The sequence below is a fragment of the Phymastichus coffea genome, unplaced genomic scaffold, assembly GCF_024137745.1.
Source record: "Phymastichus coffea isolate CEN01 unplaced genomic scaffold, Cenicafe_Pcof_1.1 PCOF00004, whole genome shotgun sequence".
NCBI classification, from domain to species: domain Eukaryota; kingdom Metazoa; phylum Arthropoda; class Insecta; order Hymenoptera; family Eulophidae; genus Phymastichus; species Phymastichus coffea.
In genome coordinates this window covers 12,340,876-12,354,626 of record NW_026706815.1, presented here as the reverse complement: position 1 = coordinate 12,354,626, position 13,751 = coordinate 12,340,876, and the positions used below count along the sequence as shown (strand labels likewise).

The following is a 13,751-nucleotide window of genomic DNA, read 5'->3' as shown; positions in this document are numbered from 1 at the left end:
TAGATTCAACAATGCAAAAACTATTAAAAACACTAGGCAATATCACTGTTTTCTACCCATAGACTTAAATACAATGAAAGCTAAACTATATTCTTTTGATACTGAGTTTGACGTTGTTAATATAGCTTAAAAATAAAGATATTTATTTCAATTTACAATTCATTTGATTTATTTTATGAATGCTTGTATGCTGAAGTAAATATATTCTACAAAACCGCTCACAAAAACTACGTATATTTATCAGGTACAATTAAATTATCTTTATTTAATAAAATCACATATTATAAATATCTATAACCAGAAAAACATTTGCAATGTAATTGACAAAGAAAAGAGGAAAAAATTTTTTTTTTAGGATTCCATAATTATTTAAGAATAGAGGAAAAACATAAAAAAATTGATGAAAATACATGCCATTTATCGTTTGATGGAGCCCGATGCCAATTACGGAACTTTTTTCCCCCTATTTCTGAACACTTCTGGAACATTTCCTGAAATTTTTAGCTCAAAAGAAATAGGTAAACGTATTGAAAACTGCACTCAAAAATCGCAAAAAATGCGTTTTTTGCTAAAATTGCAAACTTGGAAGGGCAGTATCTCCGTCAATTTTGAACATTTTCTTACGTATGAAGACTTGTTTTTTTTTGTCTTGAAAAGACCAAAAAAATGGTGTCTTGTGCGATGAAAAATATTCAAAATTGACAATTTTACAGAGCTTTAAAGATAAGAGGAAATCGAATAAAATGTGCTTTACGTTCCTGGCCGTTTAGCTACTTCCGGGTCACATAAACTTATTTTGAAATATACCAATGGAAAGCTCTTAAAAAGAAAAAGAGAATGAGCTCTCGCCCGTTACTGTAGCTTCAAAATTGACGATTCTATGACACTTTGAAAATGGCCATTTTTTGACCGATTTTTGGTCGATTTAGGGACTTTGAAAAAATCTAGGGACCCTAGATCTGCTTAAAAAAATCTGAAAAAATTCAAGACGTCATATTTTGACATATGAAATCTAGAAAAAAATTGGCGTCAAAATCGGTTGACCCCGTGCGCACGGTTTTGACGAGAAGTATTAGAATGACCCATATAAATAAAGATATAAGATGTAACGGGGTGGTTATTCTACAAAAATGAGAAATTTATTAACGCACAAACTCCCACGATCGTAACCGCCGCTCCGTTAAACACGTATGAGTATACGTGAATTCGCCTTTACGTTTAATGATTTCGTTCCAGTGTCTTCTTTCCAACCGAGTTGAACTCATCTTAAGTCACTTGACTTGTGACACTCGATCTCTCTTCAATATGAATGACTTAATGCCTAATCCACCTAAGCCCCTAGACGAAATTGGATTAAGGCTTAAGCCTTTATAGATTTATTGAGCTAATAGGAAACGAAATTACGTAAACGGCGAATAAAATTAACAAAGTTTAATTAATAAAAACTACAGACTTTTATGGGCCGAAAGACTAACGCAGGCGAATAGGATTCACAATTATAGATTATAATTCGGTGTAGAGAGAGAGAGAGAGAGAGAGAATTCGAAAATTGCCGCGAAATCTAACTCTCGGCGCGAATACAAAAAAGTACGCGATAGACAAAATACCGTAGGAAGTATTTTGTTGCGCAATAATAAAGGGAGGTGCACCTACCCTGCGGTGCAATTACGGTGATCAGCCGTAATTGTTGAAGGAAAATGTAAACGGTGCTCCTTGGATCAGCTGCGCTGCCTCGCTCAAAATCTGCTACTGCCTGTTGCTGCTGTAATGCTGCTGCTGCTGCTATAATGCTGCTGCTGCTTCCTCGATACACTCACGCACGTATCAAAATCCCAGGAAACTTTCGATAAAACACGGCGAAACTCTGTGCAAAATATTTGATGGTACTTTCACGAAAGCAGCTGAGGCTTAACTGAATATTCAAACCCTCGCGCGCCCCTTTCTCTAGTCGTTCGAACTAACATTGCGAGTGTACCGAATCGCGAACGGATCGATTAATCGAATCGACTACCGTTGCAATGTATAGAATTAACGCTTTCGATTTATATACTATTATTTGTTTAAATAAATTATTAATTGTTTATTTATTGATAACAGAAATAACTAAGTCGTTATCAATGAAACGAATTCTTACTCATATTTCTCAGATAGTCATCTTGAGTTCATAATATTCGCTTTACTATAATAATTAACATTTACAAAGTTATGAACAAATTAAGTTTACACATTAAAATTCAATACTATTTAATAGTTAAAAGTACTTAAAACATTATAATCTTAATCTATGGCTTAGAAATCTATATAACTTTGATTTATTGAAATTACTCTTGATAACACATTTTAATTGAGCAATAAAAATTATCATATCTATATCTATAAGTAGAGTGACGTCACGCTTCTTATATGGTCATGAAATTTGACTCTAGGACTAATACAATCATATAATATACTAATATAAACTAATAATAATATACTAATAATAAGCTTTGTAATAAATATACTAATATACTAATACTAAACGCTGTTTAATATACTAATTGATATATGTAGATTCATGAGTTTAGCGGCTTGCAGTAATCCAGTGAAAATAAAAGAAATGCTCATAGATAAGACCATTATACTATTACTGTTTTTATCTGCTCGGTTTGGTGTCGACAAAGAAGATAAAGAAATATAACGATGCATTACTTGCTAATTTAAATCCTTGTTTCGCTTGATTAGATTGCTTAGTTACCTTTTGTTGAGTTGAAGCGCGATCTATTTTACCGAAATAATAGTGGTATGTTGTATGTACCAGATAATAAGTCATTTCTATAGTTTTTTTTTAACTTTGTTTTTTAATATTTCATACATTAGACTATCCTTTGCACTATGGTTTGTATTAAAATCAGTTTTGTATTTATTATTGCTGAAAGTAAAATTAGGACAATTATATTATTTTCATTGCATTTATCTACAGTATGTTTTCCAGCATATTTCATACACATTAAACATTTGTAGCATGGAATGATATTGATGATCTCGTAAACTTTGCAATTTTGACATCCAATAAATAATCTATTTTTGTTATTATTGATATACATATAAAAATTTGAAGAAACTTCAATTATTGCTATTGATGTTTGTGATTTTTCATTTAAATAAACATGAAGTACTTTACATTTGTTATCATAGCTATTAAAATTTCTTTGATTAATGTATGACTCAATGTCTATTTCATTTGTACGAGTAGTAAATGCTTTGCTTATGCCTGCGACTTTTACAACAGGGTTTTTTTATTTGTCCTTTCTCAATTTTGACAGTTGCTGGTAATTTTTTGGTCCAAGTTTTTTCTATTGCATTTGCACTGTCTTCATTCATGCAATCAATATTATTGTGTCATTGTTTTTTACGTAGATTTTCTTTTATTTGAATGGTTTTGTCTTTTAACAAATGCTGTGCTACATCAATTCCAAAGTTTGTATTATAATTTCTATTTCTTTTCTTGAATATTAATCGCGGTACTTTTTATTTTTTGGTTTGGGTTTTGTAATAACTTTAGCACAAGAACTTTTGAAAATATTTGTATTTTTGTTTCATTATAAGACACCAAAGATTCCGTTACTAAAATTTCAACTGTCGCTTTCGGATAAATGAACTTCATTTTTTCCACTTGAAAATATTATACACATCGTAATTTTTAAATATAAGCTTGTTTATTATATATCCTTCAAAAATTTTTTTATCGCCAATTTTTTGACAAATTAAACAATTCACCTTCTGTGGTCCTTAAACTAAAGTTAGAGATATTTTGCAAGTTTGAAACATCTTTTACAGAGATTATTTTATTTTCGATTTCCTGCGATTTTATTAACACTTATCACGAGTTTGTGAAAGAAAAATAGTTATGTTATCTGCACTGGTATTTTCTTCGACAAGATGTATTTATTTTTTCTTATGTACTTCTTTATTTTTATGTTTTTGTACAAGATTTGAAACGTTTTCAACTTTACTGAAACATTTATGTGAACCAACTCTATGAATTATAGAAAAGCACTTTACACACCATTTTACTATAAATTGTTCCTTTTTTTGACTTCTTGTACTTTGATATATTTTCGATTTCTAATTGTTTCACAAAGAAAATAGTTGCACACATGATCATTCGATCTTATGAAACAAAAATTAAATTTTGAGTAGTCTAATAGAATAACTTTTTTCATTTTTATAAACTTTACTGTAGCATGTGGTACAAATAACAATGGTTGGCGCAGATGCATTGATTTTGAAATTAATTATGCTTTCAATTTTCAATTGAAACTTTCCTTCAATCGTTTTTATGCTTTACTTCAAGAAAGACAAAGTAAACAGAGTCATTTTCTGTTATCTTCACATGTAGATGAAACATAATATTTTGTCATGATCATGTCATTTTATAAATATTTTTGAAACTTAATTTATATCCACAATTCAGTGAATGTAAAGCACCTTGCGTCTAACAATTCCAAATTAATACTGATTGGCAAAGCTACAAATATTCATTTTATAGCCTCTATCATGTTTTACGATATTGACATCTTGCCTGTATATAGATTGACAGCTCGTCTCACTCATATACACATATATTTCAATGAAAGAAAAAAAGAATCAAAACAAAATAGCAAGCAGTCATCCAACCTTTTCCGTGCGTTCATAATGTATCAGAAAAAAATTGTTCCATTCACGATTGTAAATCAAGTTTATTTTCATTATATATATTATTAAAAACGTAATTGCGCAAAAATTCGCGGAGTTAGTATTATTATTAGTATTTATTTCAAATGGCTAAAGAATACCATAAATCGATAAATAGTTTTTACTAAAATTGATGTATATGACTTAATTATTCTACTAACTTTAATATTCTTTTACTCCCATCTGCTTCAGTGAAAGTGAAATTGGGCATGACCGATGAATCATGGTTAGTGATCAAAATATTTGGACTATTCAATCGTTTTGCTTGGTGAACCAACATATAGCAACGATTATTATCCAAATCATTTGCAATTACAAAACCATCTAGAAATTGAATTAAATTAAAATTTCCAAACATTATAAGAAAAAAATAAAAATTTATTGCTTACCAGGAACGGGAACTTTTTCATCACTGTGAATCATTTCTATCAGTTGTGCGGTTTTGGATCCAGGAGCTGCACACATATCAAGAATCTGAAATTAAAAATATGTAGTTAAAAATTTATTTTTTATCAATGCTAACTTAAAAAAATAGATATAATTATGAATCCTTCATTCCTATTCTTTCTAATTATTCCACATTCCAAATTATTCCAGAAAAATCTCAACAGTAATAAATTTGTAACGAAGAATCACGGCTTTGTCGCGTTCAGGCTGAGAGTGTGTGCGTATACATACTCTTATGCCTGTTTCTCTATTCGAGGTTCGGTGAATCACCTGATTGGCGAAGCCGAGAGCGGCCGACGACTGAGAAGGAAGCGAGATAGCAAACACAAGGAGAACTAAATCAAGAAAGATGGAGAGAGGGTTCTTGAAAGAGCGAATTTAAAAGGGTAGATTGAGCAGGTTGTGAGATAAGGCGCGTCACTGATTTTACAACGGTTTATTTTCAAGATCAGTCTCATTGGTTTTTGATTGTTGAAGAATCTCGACCGGTATATGATCGAATTTGCTAGAGTTTATAGACGTTGGTGATTGGGTCGCACCTAGCTAGTATCTTATCATGGCACCGGTGCATGTGGGATTCCAGTACTAGCGCACGCGACGGTTACAATCGGCAACAACAATAGTCAGAAGTGGAGTATAAGCAACAGCAACACCAGCGAGCGGTAGTAGCGACGATTATCTGCAGCAAAGAATGGTCGTCCGATCGCGGAAGATCGGTATCATATTTTTTTTCACTCTCCCCCCTCCCCTCTCTTGCATATTCGGGCGTTACGAGTACACGTGTACGGTCAGGCAGTTTTCCCAACCGCTGCATTGGTTGGCATATCGGTCGGTCGTAGGTTTCGTCGGATTCAAATGGAAAAGGATTACCGAACAGATTTCGGTAATCTGATTGATGTATTCATATTGCCACCGTCTTTAAATATGCCTAATCCAGTTTAGATTTATACACGTGTGCACTTGATGTATTTTTCTTCTATCTATAATTAAAATTAGTTTTATTTAATTGAGTGGCACCGTATTTCGCATATCACTAATACCCATCCCAACATTAGTTTCGCGGACGATTGATATACACATCCGATATATTCAAGGCTCAAGGTTATTGTGATGTAATTTTTTTTAATTTAACGTTACTCAGAAACATCGACGTGGATGTAGTAAAATCTGTTCCCTTTGGGGAGCTTAATTAGCATGAATCTCTTGCCTCTCAAGATCGGGATGCTTAATTTTCGTGAGTCTCCTTATCTCTCACACTTAATTATTGGAAGCAATAATCACATTTTACTGTAAGTGCTCGAACTGTCCATTCACTTTTTGACAGTAAGCTAATCAATGGTAAAAAACATTAATAGCATTTTGGATGGTTTGAGTAGAAATGAGAGCAGATTAGTTTATGATTTTTTGCCGTAATTCTTCCAAGTTTCAGAGATTTGTTTTGAACACCCGACCCTTTAGATTTTCCCAATGAAAATGGTCTTACGGCGTGAAATCTGGTGATCTAGATGGTCATTCAATTGTACCCCTTCTTCCTATCCAACGATTAGTAAATATCTCATCTAAATACGCGCCAATGTCTCATGCATAGTGAGGTGCTACACCAACCTGTTGAGGCCATATATTTTCAAAGTTATCTCATACTATTTTTCTTATAGCAGGAATTATTTAAGCTCGAAGCATATTTTCGTAGTTTTCAGCAGATAAATTTCCATCAATAAAATATGGTCCTATAATACGATCATTAAGTATTGTTGCCCAAACATTCAATTTTTGCAGGTACTATGGTACCTACGATATCCGCAACAATAAACAAAATATTAAATACCCTGACAGTTTGTTATTGAATTCAACACTGGATGCTGCAAATCAACAAAATCAAGAAATAATTGCAATAAATTAAATGGAAAACCTTTAAAGAAAACAACAGTAACAAAAACATGATCAAGAGGTAACGGGGTCTAGGATGTAAAATAAATAACGAATAAAGATATATGGATAAGTGTTATTTAATGAAAGAGTGAGTAGAGGGGTAATAGACAAGGGGGTTTGGAGGGCTGTGCTTATTGGTGGTGAGGGTAGAAGAGTAAAATAGAATTTGGAAAAAGAGTAGGCGTGGAATGAGAGTGCTATAAAGAATAATTGAACCTATAGCATGAAATAACCGTAAAAGTACTTTTTTGGGTTTTGGAGCTATAGTAGGAGGTCGGAGTTTGATTTTGGTGGGTTGTGCCCATTGAGACTGTTGATCAGCATGTTGCTGGGTACCTTTGTGCAAAATTTTAGGAAATTTAGCCGAAAGCTAGTTTTTAGAAGATTTGTGCGGGGTCCTTTCTTATTATTTATAGATGATGAAAATTTAATATAATCGTTTCGCAAGTCGTCTTAAGCTTTTAGCAATGAAACACAATTAGCTGAGTCACTGCGATTTCTTTTTTATATTATTAAGATTAGTGAGCTCAAACAACAATTTTATTTTGTCATATGTCTCTTTAAATCGGAGTACAATACACAAAATAATTAACCTGTTAACGCTGGTTAATAGCCCTCTTTTACCTGTACTTCCGCCCTTTGAATATGACGTTTTGCCTAGAGCTCTTGAACTACTCACTAAATTTTCATTCTCTTCGTTCAATTCTGATAAATAGTCTTCCGGGAATATTAAGATGCTTATTTTAAAAAAATTCTTGACCACCATCTACTATACATTTAATGTTTATATTATATATTTTTTCAGCAATGGGTTGCTATCTAACAATCCTTTTCAGGATATTGGCGAACTATTTCATCGGCGAGTTTTTTTTCATCATTAAGTTGTTTTTCCAACAATTCTTTTAAAGGCAGTTGATTAGTCATCTACTCATACGAGGTCTGTCCGGAAAGTATCGGGCCTACCTTTATATTTTCGTGCTAGCGTTATTCTTTATCATCTGGTGGGTGGCATCCTTCAAAGTAATCCCCACTTGATTGAATAACACGATCACATCGATGTTTCCACTTTTCAAAACAGTCCTGGAACTCACTTTTAGGGATAGCCTTAAGTACACTCGTCGCATTGTTTTCAACCGTTGTTTTGTCATCGAATCGGTGTCCTTTGAGTGGTTTTTTTAGTTTTGGAAACAGCCAAAAGTCACAAGGGACTATGACGGAACTGTATGGAGATTGTCGAAGCAATGCGATATTATGTTTGCTCAAAAACTGCTGCACAAGATTGGATGAATGCGCTGGCGCATTATCGTGACGGAGGAGCCAGTCACCACTTTTCCAAAAGTGCGGCTGTTTTTTTCAGAATTGTAACCATAAATCTATGATTCATCACCTGCAATAACTTTTCTAAGCACATTATCATCATTATTGACCATTTCCAGATTGTCCAGAGCGATTTCTAAGCAAATGTTCTTCTGCTCTGCTGTGAGCAATTTTGGGGTGAATTTCACACACACGCGTTTCATTCCTAAATTTTCGGTTAAAATTTCTGAAATGATAGTTTTTGGTATCCCAAGGTCTTCTTCTAGTTCTCGCACAGTCATACGACGTCATAAGTCGCACCCGCTCAATATTATCTGCGGTTTTTGTCGTCGAAAGTCAGCCGGAACGAGAATCACTATCGATAGAAGTGCGACCATACTTGAACCGTTTATACCACTCTTTTATTCGTGTTTTGCTCATACACTCGCTTCCGAAAGCCTTTTGCATCATTTCAATAGTTTCCGAACTCGTTTTTCCGAGTTGAAAGCAAAATTGGATGCAAATTCATTGATATTGTTTTTCAGTCATTTTTGACAATATCAAAATTCGACGAACACGAAAAAGGCACTGTAAACAAAGATACGCTGCGCATGAACTATACGTCCGGCAGGTGTCAGTAAGTAACCAATAGATTCGTGAGGCTTTACTGTTGACGTTTCTGTCCGGCAGAGGTCGCTTGAACACTATGGCGCGAAAATATAAACGTAGGCCCAATACTTTCCGGAGAAACCTCGTAAATCAAAGTTTTTGTGCTGGAATTTGTTGTTTAACATTTCTGTTCAGACGATGGTCAACTTTTAACGTGGGAATTTTTCAGCGTTCCAATCGTCCTGATAAATTTTGCTACGTATGCTTCACGTTTAAAAAGCAAAAAATCTTTATCGACAAACATGTAAAAACGTTTATAAAAACTATTTCCAATTGCCAATATCTCAATAAGTTAAGTCTTGGGCTCCACATGTAGTACATGCTTCATACGACGAAGTTACTTTTTCAGGTACTTATTCAGTTACTTTTTCGGGCACTATTTCGATTATGTATCGAGAAGGGATGTTATTGCATTGGTGACGTTTATTTATGTTTGTATGTTTTTCAAGCAAATTTTAAAGGACTCTTAACGATGAGAAGGTAATATAACCAGAACAAGATAAAAAGCAAGAGAACAATTAATTAAATGTGATTTAAATTTGTATTTAATATTGATTAATAAAATAAATATTTAAAGTATTAATAATAAAAACGAAATAACAAAAAACAACTCAGAAAACATTACATATAAAGAAAATTAACAATATTTACATAGATCAAATTAATAATACGATCATTAAGTATTCCTGCCCAAACTATCAATTTTTGCGGGTACTGTGTTGTAGGGTCTTCTTGTATCCAGCGTGGATTTTCAGCTATCCAATATCTGTAATTATGTCTGTTCAAAATTCTGTCTAGCTGAAAAGTTGCTTTATTTGTAAAAGTTATGTTTGACGGAAGGATAAAATCTTCAACTATGTGTGCCATCATATCTTCACAAAACTCAACACGAAGATTAAAATCATCTTCATTTAGTTTGCGAACTAAGTTCACTTTAAATGGATAAAAATTCGATTCTTTTAATATTTTACTTGCAGATGATTTGCTTACGTTATACTACTGGGCAACACTGCGGATAAAAGAATGCGGATTTTCAGTAAATGTTAATAAAACATTTAGTGATTGCTCTTCACCTGCTGCTGATCTTGATCTGGCAGATTTAGGTAGATCTTAATACTAACTAAACGGAATGGTGGCGTTGAGGCGATTGAAATCTGTTTCCACTTACAATACAACATTATACCAATTAAATATCTTGCTTGTACCACTAATTACATGCGCAATACGATAATACAATATGATACATATTAAATATTTTAACTATTTTAACGACAACCTACTATATAATCCGGTAAAACAAGGAAAAAAATGAATTTTATACAAAAATTTTTTTTCATAAATAATTTTGACTTAAATCACTTCCGAATGTCTAGGTTAATGAAAAAAATCGTTGGCGTCATGCGAGTGACAGTGAATTTGTTATTAACAATTAAATATCTATTTCTCGTACTTTTTTCAGTTTTTCAATATTTGGTTTTTTATACTACAGAAATTTGGTGGATGTCGTTCGATTCATAATATAATTTTCTATTATATAATATTATGAAGGTACATAAAATAAATTCTTTTTTATAACAATATCTTGCGAAAACCGGAAAAAATTTAGAATTATTTAAGTCATTGTAAATTTTGAATAAATAGTTACTAAAGCTTGAAACTTTAGAAAACGTTTATTTCATAATCTGAAATAACAGACCCCAGCACGGTTTTGACATTATACGAGGGTGGTCCGATAAGTACTTAGCCTACAAAAGAAAAACGAAAATTTTGGAAAAGTGGCGTTTTAATTTTCAACATAGTCTCCTTTTAGTTCGATACACTTGGCCCAGCGATGCTCCAACTTCTTTAACCCGTCTGAAAAATACGTTTCCTCGAGGTCTGAAAAGTAGGCTTCTGTAGCAGCGATTACCTCCTCATTCAACTCAAATTTCTGCCCGGCGAGTGACTTTTTCAAGTTTGGAAACAAAAAGAAGTCGCACGGGTCTAAATCTGGAGAATACGGTGAATGGGGCAGCAGTTCGTAGCCTAATTCGACCAATTTGGCCATGGCGATGGCGGAGGTGTGACCCGGTGCGTTGTCGTGGCAGAAGAGCACTTTTTTCTTCGCCAAATGGGGCCGTTTTTTCTGCAATTCGACGTCGAATCGGCCCAATAATTCGGCATCGTACAGCCCTGTGACCGTTTTGCCCCTCTCCAGGTAGTCGATGTAGATCACACCTAGTGAATCCCAGAAAACGGTGGCCATCACCTTTCCGGCCGATGGGGCAGTCTTCGCCATCGTCGAGAGCACTTTCGCCTGGTAAAGTCCACTGTTTCGACTGTTCCTTGGTCTCTGGTGTATACCAGTGGATCCATGTTTCGTCGACTGTCACGAAACGACGCAGAAACTCCTTTGGATTGCGCTTAAACAGCGTCAGACATTGCTCTGAAGTTGTCTCACGATTGCGCTTGTTGTCCGGAGTGAGCAAACGCGGCACCCATCGCGCCGGCAGCTTTCTCATGCCCAAAATTTCATGCAGGACATGACCCACGCGGTCTTTTGAGATGCCTACAATCTTAGCTATCTCGCGCACCTTCAATCGTCGATCTGCCAATACGAGATCGTGAATTTTTGTCACGTTATCCTCCGTGGTAGCCGTTTTCGGAGCACCTGGACGTGGCTCTTCAAAAATCGACGTGCGACCACATTGAAACTCGTTAAACCAATTTTTGACGGTCGCCATCGAAGGAGAAGAGTCACCGTATACAGCATCCAAGCGCTTTTTGATTTCGCTGCGCGATTTCCCTTCCAAAAACAAGAATCAAATCACCGACCGATACTTCTCTTTTTCCATTTTTCATAAATCAACGGATACACTTGCTTTCACACGCTCTCAAAAATAAACTACAATTCCGATCCGGCTGAAATCTTGACAGTAACCATTGAGAAGGTTGTACTACGTGATAGAATACTTCTTTGCGAGAGTGGCGCCATCGGGCGGTGAGGCTAAGTACTTATCGGACCACCCTCGTATAGAGAAAAAAATGCTCGAATTAGTGATTATGTATTACAAAATTTTAAATCTGCTATTGACACTGGTCTTATTGTGCATGATCAAGATTTGCGTCGTTGAGTATTACATGCAAAAAAGGATCTAGATATGAAAATTTTAGATTTAAAACTTCAATATACTAGTTGTAAAATCCAAATTATCAGGTAAGTAAGAATTACATATAATATAAAAATAACAGAATGCTGGTAGAAAAATGTTGAACAAAATCTTTTATTGCAGATCTTTTTAAAATTTGGTTGAAGAACATTTTTCATCCAAATTTTGGTCCTACCAGTATATTGCTGCTAGATTCTTGAAGTGGTTACTGCGAAAAAGTAATTGAAGAAACAAGACCAGAAAATAAGATCGTTAATGTTACGAAAATTCTAACTGGAACTACAGGAAAAATCCAACTATTAGATGTATGCGGATTTCGAGTGTGGAAAAACTTTGTTCGACGTTTTTCAGATAACGTTATTTTAATGGACTACGATATTAATTTACATTCGAGATATAATATTATTAGGCTTCAGTCATTGGTTCATAACCAATTTTCGTCACCAAGATATTTAAATCTTTTTAAATATTCTTGGTTCAAAAGTGGATATCTCGAAGAAAAACGGGAAAAATTTTATAATCCGTTTGATTTCAGTTTCGGGGATGCTTGTAGTTCAAAATGCGAAATCGAAGGCTGCCGAAATGTTGCAATTATACGTTGTGGCTGGTGTTAAAAATCCCTATATTTCAAACAATTTTTTGATGATTATCATTACTATTCAGACTTTAACAAATAAAAAATGTTAAAAAACTATTCCTTCTAAATTGTATTAAATTTTATAAAAGTTTATATTAGTAAGCGTGCAGCACTCTATCAAAAAATGTGTACAAAGACAAATGAGTTGAAAGAAGAGTCATGTAAGATAATATAGATTAAATATAATTTTCTCGTTTTATCGATTCTGTATAAAAATAAGAATTTACACCATAAAGAGTTATAATACGAATTCATATAAATTTTTCCAGTTTATTTTCATTGGGAACGGAAGTTGCAATGCCTATAATTTAATTAAAATCAAAGAAACTGTTTACCTCTATTTTCTTTCAAAACATAAACATCTGCTCAAAACTAAACTATATTTCCAATGCGAAAATTCATGTCAATTTTTCAATTTTTCACCGATCAAAAATAGGGGTTGCAACCCCCAAAAGTCAATTTCATCAGAATTTGTTATACTTTCGATAAGAAATATTACCCACTTGGTTTTACTAAAAAATATTGATTAGGAAAAAAGCTATTTAAAAAAAAACCTTTTTTTGGGGATGAACTTTGAGGGTAGATTTCACCCTTTAAATATGTTTTTAAAATATTTTTATTATAATAATATCTATAAAGCAGTAAAAATTAAAAAATTTGCTTTTAAATAATTTCAAAAACCAAAATTCTAATTTTCATTGATAGGGCTAGCTTTACCCTCTAAAAATATTTTTTATTAAAAATGCTGGAAAACATAAACGTATTTTTTCTATTTTTTTGATAAATATAAAAATTTGGTTATAATTACACTATTTTAAAAGTTTTTACTGCAGAAAATGATGTCAATTTTTCAATTTTTTGTGTATTAAAAATAGAGGTTGCAACCCTCAAAAGTCGAACACAACAGAGTT

At 33.4% G+C, this 13,751-nt stretch overlaps 1 protein-coding gene across 1 annotated transcript in view; it reads right to left on the bottom strand.

Annotated features, from left to right (window-relative positions):
• Window positions 1-13,751, bottom strand: part of LOC131666910 (tRNA (cytosine(34)-C(5))-methyltransferase) — a 304,687-nt gene that overhangs the window by 252,324 nt on the left and 38,612 nt on the right. Inside the window, exons 3-4 of the mRNA XM_058939987.1 lie at window positions 5,103-5,187; window positions 4,875-5,037 (exon numbers count right to left, since the gene is read on the bottom strand). Coding sequence (XP_058795970.1) covers window positions 4,875-5,037; window positions 5,103-5,187 — 248 coding nt within the window. The remainder of the gene's footprint in view (window positions 1-4,874; window positions 5,038-5,102; window positions 5,188-13,751) is intronic.